Source organism: Astyanax mexicanus, chromosome 21, assembly GCF_023375975.1.
Source record: "Astyanax mexicanus isolate ESR-SI-001 chromosome 21, AstMex3_surface, whole genome shotgun sequence".
NCBI classification, from domain to species: Eukaryota; Metazoa; Chordata; class Actinopteri; order Characiformes; family Acestrorhamphidae; genus Astyanax; species Astyanax mexicanus.
The window spans coordinates 15,635,384-15,658,923 of NC_064428.1; the positions used below are offsets into that span (position 1 = coordinate 15,635,384).

Sequence of the window (23,540 nt, forward strand, 5' to 3'; positions counted from 1 at the left end):
GTTTGTGTGTGTGTGTATAGTGTGTGTGTGTGTGTGAGAGAGAGAGTGTGTGTGTGTATACTGTCTGTATACTGTATGTGTGTGTGTGTGTGTGTGCTTTCTGTATACTGTGTGTGTGTGTGTGTGAGAGAGAGTGTGTGTATGTGTATACTGTCTGTATACTTTGTGTGTGTGCTGTCTGTATACTGTGTGTGTAGTGTGTGTGTGCTGTCTGTATACTGTGTGTGTGTGTGTGTGTGCTGTCTGTATACTGTGTGTGAGTGCGTGTGTGTGTGTGTGAGAGAGAGTGTGTGTATGTGCGTGTGTAGTGTGTGTGTGTGCTGTCTGTATACTGTGTGTGAAGTGTGTGTGTGTGTGATGTCTGTATACTGTGTGTGTGTATGTGTGTGAGTGTGTGTGTGTGTGTGTGTGTGAGAGAGAGTGTGTGTATGTGTGTAGTGTGTGTGTGTGCTGTCTGTATACTGTGTGTGTAGTGTGTGTGTGTGCTGTCTGTATACTGTGTGTGTGTATGTGTGTGTGTATGTGTGTGTGTGTGTGTGTTGTTGACTGATCTATAGTTTCCACACACTCAGACATGTGGTGAGTGGAGCCTCCTGCTGGTGGTCAGTGTATCACACATTTACAGCTTCAAATACATCCTTCAGCCAATCAGCTCAGCAGTGCAACTTTATCACACACACACACACTACACACATTGTTGCGAATTCCCTTCAGTTATAAAGGACTTTAATTCTGGCGCCACTAGGGGGCACTCTTAGACTAGTGTAGAGCAGGCCTTTTCAGGCAATAAGTTAGACAGCTCTGAGGGGTCCTTAGCACACGGTGTTCATCTGCAGCAGCTAGATAGAAGCTTCTTTGTGTTTCTCTACTGAAAGAGTTCAGTTCATGCGTTCGTGAAGAGGTTAGTTACTAGTTTCTGCATCTTTATCTCCATATATTTCTGTTGTGGTGTTATTTGAAGCTGTTTTAGTTAAACAATACAGTTAAATACAGCGAACTATATACAACACTAGTTCAGATATTATATAAGCTCAGCGGCAGAGATGTAAAATGCACTACTGTCTAGTTTAATGTGTGATTTTAGCAATATTATTCAGTATGTGTAATTAAGTAAGCTAATTCATGAGAATGTTTGTATATTTCATGTACTTAGTGAATCTATCTGTTATTCCAGATAACCATGCCACTGTAACTCTGTACACTCCTGCTGAGCTGCAATTCATATAAAGAGCACAAACTGCATTCCCTGTCTCAGTGTCTACTCTCTTATCGGAGTGCTAAGGTGGATGAGGAGTCCCAGCATAACTGCACTAATTTACTAACGAGCTATCTAACAACTGGTCCTTCGAGCCGGATTTCTTCACCCACTGGGCATTATGACAGAGCAGGGAGCAGCAGAAGTTCACTACAATGTCTCTTCAGGAGATAAGAGGAGCAGGCACCTTCCAGCATATTTGCAACAATACCAAGTGACATTACCTCCTTCCTTGGTGACATCTTCGAACCCACTCGACTTTCATGGTTCCAAGAGCAATGTCCAGAGGGTGAGTACACCCAGGCTGCAGTCATCCAACGTTCCATCCGAGTCTGTTACAGTGGATTACCAGCCAAGTGTAGTGTTACTCCCCCCATCTGGGTCAGCTCAGCCAAGGAGTGGTCAAGAGATAAATCAATGGGATTGTCATGCAGATAGCCAGAATCTCTCCTTCCAAATGAATAAGTCTCTGAGCCTCAGTGAACATTCGCTTGATCTGCAAAGTCACCATAGCAATAACGGGGAAATTGGAGATGAGAGTGATGGGGACTGTAGCTCAATTCTAAGCAGATCAGCATCTCATATTTCTCATCATGCCCAATCTCAAGAGCCAAGTGTAACCTTGCAACACAATGTCCACTCCCCAACGTTAGGTGCTCAAGCAGAGATGTTGCCACATTGCACCCTGACTCAAGCACTACCTCAGTCTGTTTCATCCACGATACCTCTCATGACCCATACTGGTCAACCTGCCAGTTTTGGTGGTGGTCAGCCTCTCTCATTTCCTCCATGTATGCCTATCCACCAAATGTATCAGCCTTTAATGCAGAACCAGCAGACATTTCAGCCTAGACCTGCAAACCAAGCATGTGCAGTCTATCAGACAGCTATGGTGTCCGTAGCACCGACAGTATACCAGCCACCTTCTATCCCAGCTGTACCAGCACACCAGCCAGTTACACCAGGGATAACATCACAACTGTATCAGCCTCAGTCTGTGGGAGCAAGCTATTCAGCCTATCCATACTCAACTGTATTTACTCCACAGCCAGTATATCAACCAAACAGCACTCCATTATCTCAACCATCTCAGCTTCTCTACCCAAGCTCATTTCCTCAGGTGCATCAGCCCCCACATGTGCCACTCGCTCAGCCTGCATATCAAGCACCAGCAGCACCACCTGCATCAGTGACCTATCAGTTAGCCCCTCCTGTTAGGCCAGTTCAGTCTTCATCACCAAACATGTTCCAGCATTTAGCTACAGCACCAGCTCTGTCACCAGCCCAACCATGGACACAGCCTGTGCCAGTGCCAAAACTTCCTAAGCTTGAGCATGACAGTGAAAGGGAATTCACAGATTTAAAGATGGCCCTGGACTGCCTATTAAATCCACATCCTGAGCTCACCGAATACTACAAATACAGAGTGCTCATGGAACATCTTATCCTGGATGAAGCTCGCATGATAGCTCAATCTTGTCGGCATTATGCTCAACCTTATACCACTGCAATGCAAGCTTTACAGCGACAGTATGGTCAACCACACCAACTCGCTCAGAGCGAAATTGCTGCTATCCTGAATGCTCCTGATGTGAAGGCTGGGGATGCCAAGGCCTTTCAGAGTTTTGCACTCAAGGTGAATCTGCTCGTGGGGATGCTGACATCACTTGAAGGCCCCAGAGGGCTAGAACTTACATCGACTGGACACGTAGATCGGCTCCTGAGTAAAATCCCTAAGTACTTACGGGACAGCTTCGTGGAGCATCTGCAAGTACAAGGTCGTCTGTTGACTGACAGCTTGAACCCTTACAGCTTGAGAGATCTAGCAGAGTGGCTCACAGTGAAAGCCGAAGCCCAACGACTCTCATCCAAGATGGCACAACGCTACCAGACAGACAAATCTGAGCCCAAGAAAGATAAACAGTCTACGTCAAGACCAAGAGGCCAAGCTGTAGCTATCTATCATGGGTCTGACAAATTAAACACTGCCAGCACTCAGCCCATTGAATCTGCCCCACCAAGCATCAAGCAGAAACCGACCAAACGCTTGTGTCTGTTCTGTAAGAGCAATGAACACTACCTCTCACAGTGTACTAATATTACATCCTGTACCACTGACCAGGTAGAAGCTTGGATCACCAAGGGTAAAAGGTGCCGCAGATGTGGTCGCACAAGTCATGGGCCTGAAGCATGCACTTTGAAGAAGGCCTGCAGTGAGTGCCAAGAGACTCATCTAAAGGTTCTACATGGTATCGCTCAGCCAAGCCCTGGCATGTATCTTGTTACCCCAGTGGAGAGAGCTTCGCTTACCCCAGTAAACCAAACTGGTAAAGTCTTTCTGAAAGTTGTACCAGTCATCATAAGGTATGAAGGCCGGTCACTGCAGACCCATGCCATTCTGGATGACGGAGCCGAGCGAACAATCATCCTACCTGCAGCTGTACAGCACTTAGGCCTCGAAGGCAAAACTGAATCATTAGCTCTCAGAACAGTTCGCCATGATGTAGCTCACCTTACTGGCTCATCTGTCAACTTTTATGTGTCCTCTCTGGCCAAGCCCAACAAGCAGCATCTCATCCGCAGTGCCTTCACAGCAAGCCGCCTAGCTCTGGCTGATCAAGCATACCCAGTGACAGCTCTCCAGAAGCGGTATCGCCACCTTAGGGGGATCCCAATACAGCCCTTTGACAAGGCTCATCCACTTCTCCTTATTGGAGCAGACCACACACACTTGATCGCAGCCAAGGCACCAGTTACACAAGGCATCAATGGTGGACCAGCCGCTATCCACACCGAACTTGGATGGGCTCTTCAGGGTCCCGATGGACTCCCATCTCATGAAGTGCAGCCATCCACATGCTACTTCACCTCACTCAGACCAGCTCCTGATGATCTCTATCAGCATGTAGAACGTCTCTGGCAGCTTGATGTACTGCCTTTCCGGAGTGAGAAGTTGGCTGTCCGATCTAAACAAGACCAACAAGCGGTGGATATGCTAGAGTCACACACCACCAGAGTAAACATTGGGGGTGTACTAAGGTATGCCACACCCTTAATTCGTGCTAAAGGAGCACCAGAACTGAAGACTACAGTGGATGCAGTCTTGCCATCTCTTCGAAGTTCCGAGAGAAGGCTGGCCAAAGACCCTGTCAAAGCACAAATCTATGAGTCTGAGATACAGAAACTCATCGATGGAGGATGTGTGAACCGACTCAACCCAGAAGAGGTGGATCAAACAAGTGAGTCTTGGTTCATACCACATCACCTTGTCCAACATAATGGCAAACACAGACTAGTGTTTAACTGCTCATTCTCCTATCAAGGCCTCTCACTCAATGAACAGCTCCTCCCTGGCCCCATCCTCGGACCATCGCTCATTGGGGTCATCTTGCGGTTTCGGCAGTACCCGGTGGCCATAAGTGGAGACATAAAGGCTATGTTTCACCAGGTACGCCTCCTGCCTGGAGATCAGCCCCTGTTGAGGTTCGCATGGAGGAATCTACGAAAGGAAGATGCTCCAGATGTGTACCAATGGCAAGTCTTGCCATTTGGTACTACTTGCAGCCCATGCTGCGCAATCTTTGCATTACAAAAGCATATCAGAGACCATGTGGACCAGGAGGACACTGTAAAGTCGATAGAGCAGTCGTTTTATGTGGACAACTGTTTGAAGTCTCTCCCAACAACAGAGGAAGCAAAGAGCCTGGTGGACAAGATGTGTCAAGTTCTCGCTGAAGGAGGGTTCGAGATTAGACAGTGGGCAAGCAACGACCCCGAGGCTATCAACCATCTGCCTTCATCTGCGAGGTCAGAGAGCACTGAATTATGGCTTACAGAGAAGCACACAGATCCACAAGAACCTGCATTAGGGTTGAGCTGGCATTGCATCACTGATCAGCTTGGGTACAAGGTGAGACCGCTGGAGCCACAACTCCCCACCATGAGAACTATATACAGAGTTCTTGCTAGTCAATATGATCCCCTGGGTGTGATCATTCCCTATACAACACGAGCCAAGGTCATTGTTCAGAGGCTGTGGGCAAAGAAACGAAGCTGGGATGATCCAAACCTTCCAGCAGAACTGTTGGAGGCATGGACCACCTGGGAGAATGAACTCCCCAAGCTAAAGGACATAGTCTTGCCTCGATCATTCGCTCCTCCAACCCAGGGCACCCAAGTCTCAGAGTATACGCTGCATATCTTCTCTGACTCTTCTGAACAGGCATATGGGTCAGTGGCCTATTTGACCACAGAACTCGAAGGTCAAGTTTTCACTTCCTTTGTAATGGCCAGGTCCAGGGTGGCGCCCAAACGTCAGCTCTCAATGCCGAGGCTCGAATTGCGTGCTGCGCTCACAGGAGCCCAACTCTCTGCTCTTATTCACCGAGAGCTGACCCTGAACATTACCAAGACCTTTCTCTGGTCCGACTCTACCACAGTGCTTAGCTGGCTCAAATCGGAGTCGTGCCGATTTAAAGTCTTCGTAGGCACCAGGGTCTCAGAGATACAGGAGCTTACTCAGCCCCATGAATGGAGGTATGTCAATTCAGCAAACAATCCCGCAGATGACATCACACGGGGCAAGCCCTTAGCAGATCTTGGCCCACAGAGCCGCTGGATTAAGGGGCCTTCATTCCTTCATGAGCCCCCTGAAAAATGGCCTCAAGTTCCCATCTCTAGCAACCTGGAGAACTCGGACGAGTTAAAGCAGAGTGCTTTCTGTGGTCTCTCCACGACTAACTCAGCAACAGCGATTCCTGACCCCACACAGTTCACCACATGGTCTGAATTGGTAGCAGCCACAAAACAAGCCTTACATGGAGCAGAGTCTGATCCTGCTTCACCTCCATTGGATCTGCATGATGTTGAAAAACACATCCTGAGAACCAGCCAAACTGACAGTTTTCCAGAGGAAGTTAGATTGCTTAAAGCACACAAGCCTGTTTCACCCAGTAGCCGATTAAGCACACTCTCTCCTGAATGGGATGCAGAAACTGGTCTTGTCAGAGTTGGGGGTCGTCTTCGCCATCTGGAGAACCCTGACCTATCAGACATCCATCCAGTGGTCCTAGACCCTCAGCATCCTGTAACCCAACTCCTAATTAAGGATGTAGATGTTCGTTTGCTTCATCCTGGGCCTGATCGCGTGTTTGCTGAGCTAAGACGCCAATACTGGATACTTCGAGGAAGACAAGCAGTAAGGCATCATCAGAGAACCTGTATTGGCTGCAGAAGATGGAGAGGGCGACCAACTGTGCCCATAATGGCAGATCTGCCACCAGCTCGCCTACGGCTGTTTAAACCACCTTTCTACTCGACCGGAGTCGACTGTTTTGGCCCGTACCTGGTAAAGGTGGGACGGCGACAGGAAAAGCGCTGGGGAGTGATATTTAAATGCCTCACTACTCGATCTGTCCACTTGGATCTGCTGAACAGTCTGGATGCAGACGCTTTCCTCCTCGCATTAAGGCGTTTCATAGCACGACGTGGTACTCCCTGTGAGATCTTATCCGATCAGGGTACCAATTTCAAAGGTGCAGAGACAGAACTGAAGGAGGCATTTTCATCAATGGAACCGCAGCTGCGGAAAAGCCTAGAGGAGCGGCAAATCAGCTTCAGATTCAACCCCCCTGGATCTCCTCATTTTGGAGGAATTTGGGAGCGGGAGATCCGATCAGTTAAGAGAGCTTTGCAGGTCGTGGTGGGAGCCCAAGTAGTTTCTGAGGATGTTCTGCTCACCGTCCTAGTTGAGGTAGAGGGGATACTCAACTCAAAGCCTCTCGGATATGTCTCCTCGGACATAGCAGACCCTGACCCAGTGACGCCGAATATGTTGTTGATGGGGCGGCGGGACGCCTCACTTCCCCAGGTGTGTTATGCCTTGGATTCCCTGACCAAGAGGCGATGGCGTCACAGTCAAATGATGGCAGACCACTTCTGGTCCCAGTTTACACGAAACTATCTGCCATCCCTGCAGGTGCGACAGAAATGGCAGAAAGCCTGCGATAACCTCGCTCCAGATACTGTGGTGATGATTGTTGATTCCCAGCTGCCACGTGCCTGTTGGCCGATCGGAAAAGTGGTCAAGCTGAATGTTAGTGCTGATGGAAATGTCAGATCAGCTGAAATCAGAGTGAAGGATAAGGTCTACATGCGTCCAGTGGCCCGTCTAGTTCAGCTGCCATCTATTCAGGATGACGATCCTGCATCTGCTGAAACTTCAGGAAATTCTTAGACTTTACATAATAGCCAGGCTATTCTGGGGGCGGCTGTTGCGAATTCCCTTCAGTTATAAAGGACTTTAATTCTGGCGCCACTAGGGGGCACTCTTAGACTAGTGTAGAGCAGGCCTTTTCAGGCAATAAGTTAGACAGCTCTGAGGGGTCCTTAGCACACGGTGTTCATCTGCAGCAGCTAGATAGAAGCTTCTTTGTGTTTCTCTACTGAAAGAGTTCAGTTCATGCGTTCGTGAAGAGGTTAGTTACTAGTTTCTGCATCTTTATCTCCATATATTTCTGTTGTGGTGTTATTTGAAGCTGTTTTAGTTAAACAATACAGTTAAATACAGCGAACTATATACAACACTAGTTCAGATATTATATAAGCTCAGCGGCAGAGATGTAAAATGCACTACTGTCTAGTTTAATGTGTGATTTTAGCAATATTATTCAGTATGTGTAATTAAGTAAGCTAATTCATGAGAATGTTTGTATATTTCATGTACTTAGTGAATCTATCTGTTATTCCAGATAACCATGCCACTGTAACTCTGTACACTCCTGCTGAGCTGCAATTCATATAAAGAGCACAAACTGCATTCCCTGTCTCAGTGTCTACTCTCTTATCGGAGTGCTAAGGTGGATGAGGAGTCCCAGCATAACTGCACTAATTTACTAACGAGCTATCTAACACACATACACACACACACTCTCTCTCTCACACACACACACTCTCTCTCTCACACACACACACTCTCTCTCTCTCACACACACACTCTCTCTCTCTCACACACACACTCTCTCTCTCTCTCACACACTACACACACACTCTCTCTCACACACACACACATTCTCTCTCTCTCTCTCTCTCTCACACACACACAATATACACACACACTCTCTCTCTCTCTCACACACACACACACACTCTCTCTCTCTCTCACACACACACTATACACATACACTCTCTCTTACACACACACACATTACACATTACACATATACACACACTTTCACACACACACTGTCTCTCTCTCACACACACACTATACACACACACACACTGTCTCACTCTCACACACTCACACACACTATACACACACATACACACTGTCTCTCTCTCACACACACTATACACACACACTCTCTCTCACACACACACACACACTATAAACACACACTCCATCTCTCTCACACACACACACACACATTACACACACACAGTCTCTCTCTCTCTCTCTCTCACACACACACACACACTATACACACACACAGTCTCCCTCTCACACACACACACACACACACACACTATACACACACTGTCTCTCTCTCACACACTCACACACACTATACACACACACACACTCTCTCTCACACACACTATACACACACACACTCTCTCTCACACACACACACTATAAACACACACTATCTCTCACACACACACACACACACACACACACATTACACACACACAGTCTCTCTCTCTCTCACACACACACACACTATACACACACACACAGTCTCCTTCTCACACACACACACACACACACACTATACACACACACAGTCTCCTTCTCACACACACACACACTATACACACGCAGTCTCTCTCTCGCACACACACTCACACACACACTCTATACACACACACTCTCTCTCTCACACACACACTCACTCTCTTTTTCTCACACACACTCACACACACTATACACACACACTCACAAACACGCACACTCACATGCACAGACACACACACACACAAAAAACACACACACACACACTCACACACTTACACACACTCTACACACACACTCTACACACAGTCTCTCTCTCTCACACACACACGATACACACAAACAGTCTCTCTCTCTCACACACACACACAGTCACTCTCTCACACACACACACACTCACACTCTCACACTCTATACATACACACTCTCTCTGACACACACACTCTCACACACTCTCTATACACACACACTCTCTCTTTCTCACACACACTCACAAACACACACACATGCACACACACAAAAAACACACACACACACTCACACACACTATAGTCACACAACCTACTACACCTCCACCTGCACAACACACTACACGCACTGTTGTGTAACAATCCACATATTAGACAAAATATAGGCCTAAATGTTTGTGAAGACAAGAAAAACCACTGTTACACTCCTGTTACACTCATGTTACAATGCACCATTACACATTTGTTACACTTCTGTTACACTCATGTTACAATGCACCATTACACATCCGTTACACTTCTGTTACACTCATGTTACAATGCACCATTACACATCTCTTACACTTCTGTTACACTCATGTTACAATGCACCATTACACATCTGTTACACTTCTGTTACACTCATGTTACAATGCACCATTACACATCCGTTACACTTCTGTTACACTCATGTTACAATGCACCATTACACATCTCTTACACTTCTGTTACACTCATGTTACAATGCACCATTACACATATGTTACACTCCGGTTACACTCCTATTACAATGCACCATTACACTTCTGTTACACTCCTGTTACAATGCACCATTACACATATGTTACACTCCTGTTACACTCCTATTACAATGCACCATTACACATCTGTTACACTCCTGTTACAATGCACCATTATACATCTGTTACACTCCTGTTACACTCATGTTACAACGCACCATTATACTTCTGTTACACTCCTGTTACAATGCACCATTACACATCTGTTACACTCCTGTTACAATCATGTTACAATGCACTGTTACACTGCTGTTACATTCCTGTCACAATGCACCATTGCACATCTGTTACACTCCTGTTACACTCATGTTACAATGCACCATTATACTTCTGTTACACTCCTGTTACACTCCTGTTGCAATGCACCATTACACATCTGTTATACTCCTGTTACAATCATGTTACAATGCACTGTAACACTGCTATTACATTCCTGTCACAATGCACAGTTACACAGCTGTTACACTCCTGTTACAATCTTGTTACAATGCAATGTTAAACTCCTGTTACATTCCTGTTACACTCATGTTACATTACACTGTTACTCTCCTCTTACAAAGTTACTGTATTATATCAGTGTACAGATATAAAGCCCTGTATATTGAGCTCCTCCACATTAATGGTGTTCTGAGTGTAAATTAGTTAGAATTTCAGAATATTTAAATAATAATTACTCCTCAATTATTTTAACATGTGCTGCTAATGGGTGTGTATGTGTGTGTGTGTTTGTGTTTGTGTGTGAGTGTGTGTGTATATAGTCGTAATGTAATGAGTTTATAGATTATAATCTGAAACCTCCTGATTTACTGATTTATCAAAAACATCTATTTTAATGCAACAGAAATAGACTAAATATTAACATTGACTTCTTTTAAAAGACGAGAGGCGACAAACAAACAGACAGAGAGACAGCTAGATAGATAGACAGACAGACAGACAGACAGACAGACAGACAGATAGATAGATAGATAGATAGATAGAAGAATACAAATGTGTGTAACTGAAAATAAAACTCAGTATATAGAAAAGTGAATATAAATTAGGCTTTTTTATATTAAATATTAATATAATATCAGTAATAAGCGAGAGACGGAGAATTCAGATTAATAAACAGTGCTATAATTATATAATATTAATGTTCTAACTATATAATTATAGATATGTAAACCAGTGTTTACTGTGTTTATTATTTACTTTTTTATCACACTGTCCAACTTGACACACACACACACACTCAACCAAATCACACTCACTCACTCGAGCAGTGTGTGTGTTATGTGTGTGTGTGTGAGACAGAGAGAGAGAGTGTGTGTGTGTGTGTGTGTGTGAGACAGAGAGAGAGAGAGAGTGTGTGTGTGTGTGTGTGTGTGTGTGTGTGTGTGTGTGTGTGTGTGAGACAGAGAGAGAGTGTGTGTGTGTGAGTGTGAGTGTGAGTGCGTGTACGCGGTTTTGTGTGTGAGTGTATATGTACACACACACACACACACACACACACATCCTCATGCAACAGCTGCACCATCCATACTGAGGGGATCCACATTGTATATGTGTGTGTGTGTGCGTGTGTGTGTTACCTGCGATCTCGTGCTGTGGTGCGGTGTTCAGGCTGAAGCCCAGCGCGCTGTAAGCCTCGCGCACCTCCCCGCAGCTCCTCCACTTGCCCTCCGCACACACACTCACCACACACACACCCACACACAGCAGCACCGACACCTGCATCCTCACACACACACACACACACACACTCCTGCTCCGGGGGTCCGCGAGCTCCAAAAATCTACTCCACGTGGGAACAATCCTCACCGCTTCATCGCAGAACACACACTCACACACACACTGTCACACACTCACGCACACTGACACACACTCACACACACACTCTCACGCACTGTCACACACTCGCACTCCGCGCGCACGGCTCCATAAACCCAGAGAACAACATCCAGCTTCAGCAGCTCCGGCAACTTCTCCAGCTCCGCGCTCAGCTCCACCACACACACAACACACACACACACACACACACACACACAGCCAGGCTGTGAGTCAGAGCTGGGGGGGAAACGTGGAGCGGAGCGGCAGCACCGGACCGGAGCTTCACCCTGAGAGAGAGAGAGAGAGAGAGAGAGAGAGAGAGAGAGAGAGAGAGAGAGAGAGACAGAGAGAAAGAGAGAGAGAGATGCATAAATACCAAACATATCCAACGTGATTCGATATTAGAAAATTACACAATAACACCCAACCACCCAACACTACCCATGACCTGGGTGTCATGGTTGATGACCAGCTTCTCTTCACGCACCATGTGGCCTCAGTTGCTCGATCCTGCCACTTTGCGCTTTACAACATCGGAAAAATTTTGGTTGGTCTTCAACCAACCAAAACGGGCACATGTCACTCCGCTGCTCATTGAGCTCCACTGGCTACCGGTTGCTGCTCGCATCAAATTCAAAGTGCTTACAATCGCCTACAAGGTGATGACAGAACAGGCTCCTTCCTACCTGCACTCGCTCCTGAAGGCTTACGCTACCTCCCGGCCGCTGCGCTCCTCCAATGAACGTCGCCTCGCTTTGCCAAACACTCACACAAAGCAATCCAGACTGTTCTCATACAGAGTTCCGCAATGGTGGAACAAACTACCTTCCACTACCAGATCAGGAGAATCTCTCGCTATCTTTAAGAAACTCCTGAAGACAGAGCTCTTCAAAGAGCACTTACTCTCCTAACACCTCTAACAAACTAACTAATTCTAACCTCATCTCCTTCTTCCTCTTCTCTACTCCTCTATCCCATTATTTCCCTCTGACCTCCTTAAGGCCCTATCTATAGATGCTTTATTTTTAACTTCTATTATTTTTGTACTTAACCTCTTCTATTATTTGCACTTCAATATTGTAAGTCGCTTTGGACAAAAGCGTCTGCCAAATGTAATGTAATGTAATGTAATGTAATGTAAACTACCCAATAATACTTAACATTACCCAACATTATTATCAACAACAAGTTAATAATAGTAAGTCAAAACTTACCAAAAGCAACATTTCTCAACAACACCTAACATTACACAGAAAAATAATTCTTAACATGAGCTGTGGGGGTGGTCTGTATGAGCTGTGGAGGTAGTCTGTATGAGCTGTGGGGGGTGGTCTGTATGAGCTTAGGGGTGGTCTGAATGAGCTGTAGGGGTGGTCTGTATGAGCTGTGGAGGTGGTCTGTATGAGCTGTGTGGGTGGTCTGTATGAGCTGTGGGGGTGGTCTGTAAGAGCTATGGGGTGGTCTGTATGAGCTGTAGGGGTGGTCTGTATGAGCTGTGGGGGTGGTCTGTGAGCTGTGGGGGTGGTCTTTACGAGCTGTGGGGGGTGGTCTTCAAGAGCTGTAGGGGTGGTCTGTATGAGCTGTGGGGGTGGTCTGTATGAGCTGTGGGGGTGGTCTGTAAGAGCTGTAGGGGTGGTCTGTACGAGCTGTGGGGGTGGTCTGTATGAGCTGTGGGGGTGGTCTGTATGAGCTGTAGGGGTGGTCTGTATGAGCTGTGGGGGTGGTCTGTATGAGCTGTGGGGTGGTCTGTATGAGCTGTAGGGGTGGTCTGTATGAGCTGTGGGGGTGGTCTGTAAGAGCTGTGGGCATGGTCTGTAAGAGCTGTGGGGGTGGTCTGTATGAGCTGTGGGGGTGGTCTGTATGAGCTGTAAGGGTGGTCTGTATGAGCTGTGGGGGTGGTCTGTATGAGCTGTGGGGGTGGTCTTTATGTGCTGTGGGGGTGGTCTGTATGTGCTGTGGGGGTGGTCTGTATGAGCTGTAAGGGTGGGCTGTATGAGCTGGGGGTGGTCTGTATGAGCTGTGTGATTTTTGATCTTTTTTATAATGAATTTTTATCAGAGGTAATCAGTTGATTTTCAAGACTTCTAATTTTAGAACGTTAATTAGAGTTACTGTAGATTTACAGACCACCTGCTGATCCCCTCATTAGCATATGTTTCTTTTTAGATTCCGTACAGAACCGTATGTTCCCTCAGAACCCAATCTGCTCAAAAGGAGAGCAGAACCTAACAGAACTTTAGTCCAGTAATATCTCTCCAGTTTACTCCTCGTTTCTGATTGGTCTTATTCTCATATATGACTCTGCAGCTGATTTACTGAATAAATTACCTTTAGGTCAATATTACTGAAGATCAGCTGGTGTAAATGATTGATTATTGGCTGCATTAGTTATTGGTCTGGACTATGTGCTGTTCGCTGTTGACTCTCTTTCTGCTGTGGTGGAAAAGGAACAGTATAGGAACAGCTAAAGAAAGTAAAGGAACATTGCATAAAGAGTTTTGGTGGAAACAGTACATTCAGCCTTTAGCACTTAAGCCCCACCCATTCAGACTTCTGCACTTAAGCCCCACACATTCAGACTTCAGCACTCAAGCCCCACCCATTAATTCAGAGCTGTGAATAATTCAGAGCTGTGGTTGATTCTGTGATGTGATTTAGTCAGAGCTGTGATTTAGTCAGAGCTGTGATTCAGCCAGCGCTGTGATTAATTCTGAGTTGTGATTAATTCATAGCTGTGATTAATTCAGAGCTGTGATTAATTCCGAGCTGTGATTCAGTCAGCGCTGAGATTAATTCAGAGCTGTGATTCAGTCAGCGCTGAGATTAATTCAGAGCTGTGATTCAGTCAGAGCTGTGACTAATTCTGAGCTGTGATTGATTCGGTGATGTGATTCAGTTAGAGCTATGATTCAGTCAGCACTGTGATTAATTCTGAGTTGTGATTAATTCAGAGCTGTGATGAATTCTGAGCTGTGATTGATTAGGTGCTGTGATTCAGTTAGAGCTGTGATTTAGTCAGACTTGTGATTAATTCAGAGCTGTGATTAATTCAGAGCTGTGATTCAGTCAGCGCTATGATTAATTCAGAGCTGTGATGAATTCTGAGCTGTGATTGATTAGGTGCTGTGATTTAGTCAGAGCTGTGTTTCAGTCAGCGCTGTGATTAATTCAGAGCTGTGATTCACTCAGCGCTGTTTCAGTCAGCGCTGTGATTAATTCAGAGCTGTGTTTAATCCTGAGCTGTGATTGATTCGGTGCTGTGATTCAGTCAGACCTGTGATTAATTCAGACCGGTGATTGATTCAGAGCTGTGATTCAGCTAGTATGGTGCTAAATTATCGTTTAGCCTGATCTGTGCAGTGTATTTGAGGGTTACTCAGGCGAGCTGTTCCCTCTGGCTGATCCCAAAACTGGGCTAAAAATAACTAACCAGCAAAAACTACGGTGTTTAACATTCGCTCCAACACTCCTGATACCATCCCTAACCCCACCCCAACACCATCACTAAACCCACCCCAACACTACTGATACCAGTTCAACCCCCCACATCAACACAGCCCTGCAGGGGGCGCCACTAACCCTAACCATAACCACCTGTATAGTGTGAGTGTGTATAGTGTGTGTGTAGTATATGTGTGTAGTGCGTGTGTATGTATAGTGTGTGTGTAGTATGTGTGTGTAGTAAATGTGTGTATGTATAGTGTGTGTAGTATGTGTGTAGTGTGTATGTGTATGTATAGTGTGTGTAGTGTGTGTAGTATGTGTGTGTAGTGTGTGTGTATGTATAATTTTTTATAGTGTTTAACCCCAACACCATCACCAACCACACCCCACCCCAACCCTAAACCCCACCCCAACACCATCACTAACCCCATCCAAACCCTAAACCCCACTCCAACACCATCACTAACGCCACCCCAACCCTAATCCCAAACCCAACACCATTACTAACCCCACCCCAACACCATCACTAACCCCACACCAACCCTAACCCCCACCCCAACACCATCACTAACCCCACACCAACACTAACCCCCACTCCAACACCATAACTAACCCCACCCCGAAACCCCACCCCAACACCAAAACTAACCCCAACCCAACACTATCACTTACCCCACTCCAACCTTAAACCCCACCCCAACACCACCCTACAGACTCTCCTCTCTCCCCCCGTTAAAGTCCTGTAGCAGCTAAACACAAACGAGCTGAAGATCTTCATGCAGCTGATCCTCTCAGTTTAACCTGATTTAGCCATTGGCTGTGCTAGCTCCCCCAGCATGACTGTCAGTCAGGAAGAGTCTGATAAGCTCTTCATCGCCAGGATCCAGAGAGAGAGAGAGAGAGAGAGAAAGAGAGAGAGAGATGAGTGAGTGAGAGAGAGAGAGAGATATGGAGAGAGAGACGAGTGAGAGAGAGAGAGATATGGAGAGAGAGAGAAAGATGAGTGAGAAAAATGTTTGCGTACTGATGCTCCTCCCCCGATGGCTAAAAGTGTGATTGTGCACTAATGATGGTGGTGAGAATCCCGGGGAGCTCAGATAAAAGGGCTCAGAGACGCAGCGTCGCGCCGAGGTACCGAGCGCCGCACCTTTGAAGTGCACTTAGCTGCTATTAGCCGCGGGAATGTTAGCACGAGTTAGCGACATGCGCTAATAAAGCTGTTTCTCCATTCTTTCAAGTCATAAACACATATTTTTCCTCCTTTCAGTGGGGAAATAAATATGTTACATGGTGATAAGCTAATAAGCGCGACTGCAGATATTTATCAGAGCAGCACAACAGGAAGTAGCCGGCGGCCGCGGCGGGATATAGATTGTGCTGATACTTTATTTGTGTTCGGACTGCGGGTCAGGCTGGAGGCGAGAATAAATCTAGCACTAGCTGCAGAAGCTGAGTTTATTAGCGGAGTTAGCGCTACAGGGGCTTTTCTGTTTGTTACTCAGCCCCCCTCGGCCACACACCCCCCAACAGACCCCCATAAAAGAGGAAATTAATAAAATCTCTTTGATCTCCGTGCTTAAGGAGTGTGTAGAAAAGATACACAAGTGAAAAGCTTTACATGCTAACATTTAACAGCAGACCCCACACCGATCTAATACACATAGACTGTGTGTGTGTGTGAGAGAGAGTGTGTGTGTGCGTGAATGTGTATGTGGGTGTGTGTGTGTGTGTGTGAGAGTGTGTGTGTGTGTGTGTGAATGTGTGTGTATAGTGTGCAGTGTCTGTATAGTGTGTGTGTGTGTGTGTGTGTGGCTTTAGGCTGAAACTCTAAGTTTAAGTGAAGCTTCAGTCACACAGAGTTATTAGACAGTGGATTTACAGAGACAGGTGTTCAATTCCAATCTGCTGCTGGAGACTGTAGCTGTAATTGGTAGTGGTTAATTGGGAATGGATCAGTTGGAGTGTTTAATTGGTTGAGGTTGATTGGAAGTGGTTAATTGACTTTGTGTGAGGAACTGTCCGTTTTTCATTAGTAAATAAGATGATAATACATAACTTCCACCCATTAAATAGACTGACATGCCAGAAGTCACAGGACAGAAAGTAAAATCATGTCCCTGATCCCATACAAGATAAAAAAACTGAATGTAGAGGTGAAAACATTGTTAGTTACTGTTCACACTAGAGTCAGCTCTAGCCAGCCAGCGTCTGTCACCATCATTACCCCCTAACCCTAACCCAACCCTCACTACAACTCCCATAATTCACCTACACCCACTATCAGCCCTCACTACAACTCCCACAATTCACCTGCACCCACTAATTATCAGCCCTCACTACAACTCCCATAATTCACCTGCACCCACTATCAGCCCTCACTACAACTCCCATAATTCACCTGCACCCACTAATTATCAGCCCCCACTACAACTTCTATAATTCACCTGCACCCACTATTATCAGCCCTCACTACAACTCCCATAATTCACCTGCACCCACTGTTATCAGCCCTCACTACAACTCCCATAGTTCACCTGCACCCACTATTAGCCTTGACTACAGCTCCCGTAAATCACCTCCACCCAATATATTCAGCCCTCACTACAACTCCCATAATTCACCTGCACCCACTAATTATCAGCCCCCACTACAACTCCCATACTTCACCTCCACCCACTATTAGCCTTGACTACAGCTCCCGTAAATCACCTCCACCCAATATATTCAGCCCTCTCTACAACTCCCACAATTCACCTGCACCCACTAATTATCAGCCCCCACTACAACTCCCATAATTCACCTGCACCCACTATCAGCCCTCACTACAACTCCCATAATTCACCTGCACCCACTAATTATCAGCCCCCACTACAACTTCTATAATTCACCTGCACCCACTATTATCAGCCCTCACTACAACTCCCATAATTCACCTGCACCCACTATTATCAGCCCCCACTACAACTCCCACAATTCACCTGCACCCACTATTATCAGCCCTCACTACAACTCCCATAATTCACCTGCACCCACTATTATCAGCCCTCACTACAACTCCCATAATTCACCTGCACCCACTAATTATCAGCCCCCACTACAACTCCCACAATTCACCTGAACCCACTAATTATCAGCCCCCACTACAACTCTCATAATTCACCTGCACCCACTATTATCAGCCCTCACTACAACTCCCACAATTCACCTGCACCCACTATTATCAGCCCTCACTACAACTCCCATAATTCACCTGCACCCACTATTATCAGCCCTCACTACAACTCCCATAATTCACCTGCACCCACTAATTATCAGCCCCCACTACAACTCCCACAATTCACCTGCACCCACTAATTATCAGCCCCCACTACAACTCCCACAATTCACCTGCACCCACTAATTATCAGCCCCCACTACAACTCCCATAATTCACCTGCACCCACTAATTATCAGCCCCCACTACAACTCCCATAATTCACCTGCACCCACTAATTATCAGCCCCCACTACAACTTCCATAATTCACCTGCACCCACTAATTATCAGCCCCCACTACAACTCCCACAATTCACCTGCACCCACTAATTATCAGCCCCCACTACAACTTCCATAATTCACCTGCACCCACTAATTATCAGCCCCCACTACAACTCCCACAATTCACCTCCACCCACTATTAGCCTTGACTACAGCTCCCGTAAATCACCTCCACCCAATATATTCAGCCCTCTCTACAACTCCCACAATTCACCTGCACCCACTAATTATCAGCCCTCACTACAACTCCCATAATTCACCTGCACCCACTATTATCAGCCCCCACTACAACTCCCACAATTCACCTCCACCCACTGTTAGCCTTGACTACAGCTCCCGTAAATCACCTCCACCCAATATATTCAGCCCTCTCTACAACTCCCACGATTCACCTGCACCCACTAATTATCAGCCCCCACTACAACTTCCATAATTCACCTCCAACCACAATATTCAGCCTAGCAATCTAAAGTTAACCTACTCAGTAAATGAATAGAAGACTCTAGAAACCGAGTCTGTGTAAACTAACCTACTGAATAAACACAAACCCCACAACTGAAAGCTAAACTAGCCCAGTAAAAACAGAGAAGCAGCTAAAAGTTAACCTACTGAACAGAAGCTAATTCAGCACTAATTTAACCAAACTGTGCAGCAGCAGCACTGAGCTAAAACTAATTAGCGAATAACTCCCACTGCGTTCCTGCAAAGTTCGTAGATTCTTCTTTAATTTCCTCTCCGGTCTGAAAAGACCTTCATTCTGTCCAGTTCATTAAGAATAACAGAACAGAAATAACTCTAACTGGCAGATTTACAGCAGAGCGGATTAAACTCAGACACACTGTGAAACAGCAAGTCATCAATTATCACCTTCACACCTCACCCTGTACATACAGCACCTCGTCCCCTGTACCGCACCTCGTCCACTGTACCGCACCTCCAACATGAAACCTTTTACACAGGACCAGGCATGAGGGGAGGCCGTCATCACTGTCCCAACACTTTAGGATATTTAAAATTCTCCCGGTGAAAATAAAACCGTCCAGCAGCAGAGTTCAGACTCTTCACACAGATCAGCTCAGGAAATTATCCTGTTCCCAAAGTGTTTTATTAATATTTCTCTATAAAGCTACAGAGTTTCTCTATAAAGCGTTCAGACTTTATATTTGTACAGCAGTGTGGTGGAAGTGTGTTTGTTGTTTTTTTTGGGTATGTTAACTACAGCACAACTACAATACTACATAACTAGAGACTAACTACAGAACAACTACAGACTAACTACAGCATAACTACAACACTATAACACTACATCACTACATCACTACAGACTAACTACAGAACAACTACAGACTAACCACAGCACAACTACAGCACAACTACAGACTAACAACAGTACAACTACAGACTAACTACAGTACAACTACAGACTAACTACAGCATAACTACAGACTAACTACAGTACAATTACAGACTAACTACAGTACAACTACTGACTAACTACAGCATAACTACAGACTAACTACAGTACAATTACAGACTAACCACAGCACAACTACAGCACAACTACAGACTAACAACAGTACAACTACAGACTAACTACAGTACAACTACAGACTAACTACAGCACAATTACAGACTAACTACAGAACAACTACAGACTAACCACAGCACAACTACAGCACAACTACAGACTAACAACAGTACAACTACAGACTAACTACAGTACAACTACAGACTAACTACAGCATAACTACAGACTAACTACAGTACAATTACAGACTAACTACAGTACAACTACAGACTAACTACAGTACAATTACAGACTAACTACAGTACAACTACAGACTAACTACAGCACAACTACAGACTAACTACAGCACAACTACAGACTAACTACAGCACAACTACAGACTAACTACAGCACAACTACTGACTAACTACAGCACAACTACAGACTAACTACAGCACAACTACTGACTAACTACAGCACAACTACAGACTAACTACAGCACAACTACAGACTAACTACAGTACAATTGCAGACTAACTACAGTACAACTACAGACTAACTACAGTACAACTACAGCACAACTACAGACTAACTACAGCACAACTACAGACTAACTACAGCACAACTACAGACTAACTACAGTACAATTGCAGACTAACTTCAGTACAACTACAGACTAACTACAGCACAACTACAGACTAACTACAGCACAACTACAGACTAACTACAGCACAACTACTGACTAACTACAGCACAACTACAGACTAACTACAGCACAACTACTGACTAACTACAGCACAACTACAGACTAACTACAGCACAACTACTGACTAACTACAGCACAACTACAGACTAACTACAGCACAACTACTGACTAACTACAGCACAACTACAGACTAACTACAGCACAACTACAGACTAACTACAGCACAACTACAGACTAACTACAGCACAACTACTGACTAACTACAGCACAACTACAGACTAACTACAGCACAACTACTGACTAACTACAGCACAACTACAGACTAACTACAGCACAACTACAGACTAACTACAGTACAATTGCAGACTAACTACAGTACAACTACAGACTAACTACAGTACAACTACAGCACAACTACAGACTAACTACAGCACAACTACAGACTAACTACAGCACAACTACAGACTAACTACAGTACAATTGCAGACTAACTTCAGTACAACTACAGACTAACTACAGCACAACTACAGACTAACTACAGCACAACTACAGACTAACTACAGCACAACTACTGACTAACTACAGCACAACTACAGACTAACTACAGCACAACTACTGACTAACTACAGCACAACTACAGACTAACTACAGCACAACTACTGACTAACTACAGCACAACTACAGACTAACTACAGCACAACTACTGACTAACTACAGCACAACTACAGACTAACTACAGCACAACTACTGACTAACTACAGCACAACTACAGACTAACTACAGCACAACTACAGACTAACTACAGCACAACTACTGACTAACTACAGCACAACTACAGACTAACTACAGCACAACTACTGACTAACTACAGCACAACTACAGACTAACTACAGCACAACTACTGACTAACTACAGCACAACTAGAGCACAACTACCGACTAACCACACACACACACACAGACACACACACACACACACTCTCTCACACACACACACACGCACATACACACTATACACACACTATACACTATACACACACATTCACATATACACACATATTCACACACACTATACACACACCCATTCACACACAGACACTATACACACTATACACACACACACTACACACTATACACCCTATACACAGAGCACACACACTGTATGGGCGGCTGGGTGCAGAATGCTGGAGATCGATGTGAGCTAATTAAAGGGAACAGCTTTATTTGTAAGAGTCGTCCATCTCTCAGTGAGGCTCTGCTGATCTCTGCTCTTCTCTCTCCACACTGTTCTCACACCTCGCTCCCCTGTCTCACTGTCTCACCTCGCTCCCCTGTCTCATTGTCTCACCTCGCTCCCCCGTCTCACCTCGCTCCCCCGTCTCATCTGTCTCACCTCGCTCGCCCGTCTCACCTGTCTCACCATCTCAACCTTCTTACCATCTCACCTGTCCCACACGTCTTACCTCGCTCGCCTGTCTCACCCGTCTCACCATCTCACCTCACTCGCCCGTCTCACCTGTCTCACCGTCTCACCCTCTCACCCACACATCACTGATCATCACTACACATCACTTATCATCACTACACATCGCTGTTCACCACTATACATCACTGATCATCACTACACATCACTTATCATCACTACACATCGCTGTTCACCACTATACATCACTGATCATCACTACACATCACTGATAACCACTACATATCACTGATCATCACTACACATCACCAATCAACATTATTATACTTTATTAAACATTATTAAACATAATTAAACTTTATTAAACATTATTAAACTTTATTAAACTAATAATAAAATATTATTAAACACTTACTTTCTTTCACTGAGGAAATCTTTGGGTGGTCCCACTGTAGTGATCCATCATTACAACACCCTGCACTACAGGGTGAGCAGAGTGATGAACAGAGTGGTGAGCAGAGTGATGAACAAGTGGTGAGCAGAGTAAGGAACAGAGTGAGGAACAGAGTGGTGAGCAGAGTGATGAACAAAGTGAGGAACAGAGTGAGGAACAGAGTGATGAGCAGAGTGATGAACAAAGTGAGGAACAGAGTGAGGAACAGAGTGATGAGCAGAGTGATGAACAGAGTAATGAACGAGTGAGGAACAGAGTGATGAACAGAGTGGTGAGCAGAGTGAGGAACAGAGTGAGGAACAGAGTGATGAGCAGAGTGATGAACAAAGTGAGGAACAGAGTGAGGAACAGAGTGATGAGCAGAGTAATGAACAGAGTAATGAACGAGTGAGGAACAGAGTGATGAACAGAGTGGTGAGCAGAGTGAGGAACAGAGTGAGGAACAGAGTGATGAGCAGAGTGATGAACAAAGTGAGGAACAGAGTGAGGAACAGAGTGATGAGCAGAGTAATGAACAGAGTAATGAACGAGTGAGGAACAGAGTGATGAACAGAGTGGTGAGCAGAGTGAGGAACAGAGTGAGGAACAGAGTGATGAACAGAGTGATAAACAGAGTGAGGAACAGAGTGAGGAAGAGAGTGA

The 23,540-nt window shown here is 45.4% G+C and overlaps 2 protein-coding genes and 1 long non-coding RNA gene across 6 annotated transcripts in view; 1 reads left to right on the forward strand and 2 right to left on the reverse strand.

The window, feature by feature from the left end:
- Nucleotides 1-12,045, reverse strand: part of gpc6a (glypican 6a) — a 141,944-nt gene extending 129,899 nt beyond the window's left edge. The window contains exon 1 of one of the 2 annotated variants that reach the window (XM_022674918.2): nucleotides 11,592-12,045. In XM_022674918.2, coding sequence (XP_022530639.2) covers nucleotides 11,592-11,736 — 145 coding nt within the window. In that variant the 5' untranslated portion in view covers nucleotides 11,737-12,045. The remainder of the gene's footprint in view (nucleotides 1-11,591) is intronic. The other variant, XM_022674919.2, reaches the window with a different exon arrangement.
- On the forward strand, nucleotides 700-8,072 carry LOC125785676 (uncharacterized). 2 transcript variants are annotated; one of them, XR_007428006.1, is made up of 2 exons: nucleotides 700-7,731; nucleotides 8,005-8,072. XR_007428006.1 is itself a non-coding variant. In XM_049469714.1 (2 exons), the coding sequence occupies exon 2, from the start codon at nucleotides 1,377-1,379 to the stop codon at nucleotides 7,488-7,490; it is 6,114 nt and encodes a 2,037-aa protein (XP_049325671.1). In that variant the 5' UTR covers nucleotides 700-901; nucleotides 1,175-1,376; the 3' UTR covers nucleotides 7,491-8,072. The 2 variants fall into 2 exon arrangements, 1 of the variants encoding a protein (XP_049325671.1); XM_049469714.1 differs by having other exon boundaries at nucleotides 700-901; nucleotides 1,175-8,072.
- Nucleotides 12,046-17,813: 5,768 nt separating the features above from the next.
- Nucleotides 17,814-19,105, reverse strand: LOC125785936 (uncharacterized). 2 transcript variants are annotated; one of them, XR_007428214.1, is made up of 4 exons: nucleotides 19,070-19,105; nucleotides 18,434-18,568; nucleotides 18,252-18,341; nucleotides 17,814-18,206 (listed from the first exon to the last, which is right to left on the reverse strand). It is a non-coding gene; the product is annotated as an uncharacterized LOC125785936 (long non-coding RNA). The 2 variants fall into 2 exon arrangements; XR_007428213.1 differs by lacking the exon at nucleotides 19,070-19,105 and having other exon boundaries at nucleotides 18,434-18,621.
- Between the last annotated feature and the right edge of the window lie 4,435 nt (nucleotides 19,106-23,540).

Excerpts from the sequence above, each read along its gene's own strand:
- LOC125785676 (XM_049469714.1), top strand. The coding sequence starts at position 1,377 with ATGACAGAGCAGGGAGCAGCAGAAGTTCACTACAATGTCTCTTCAGGA.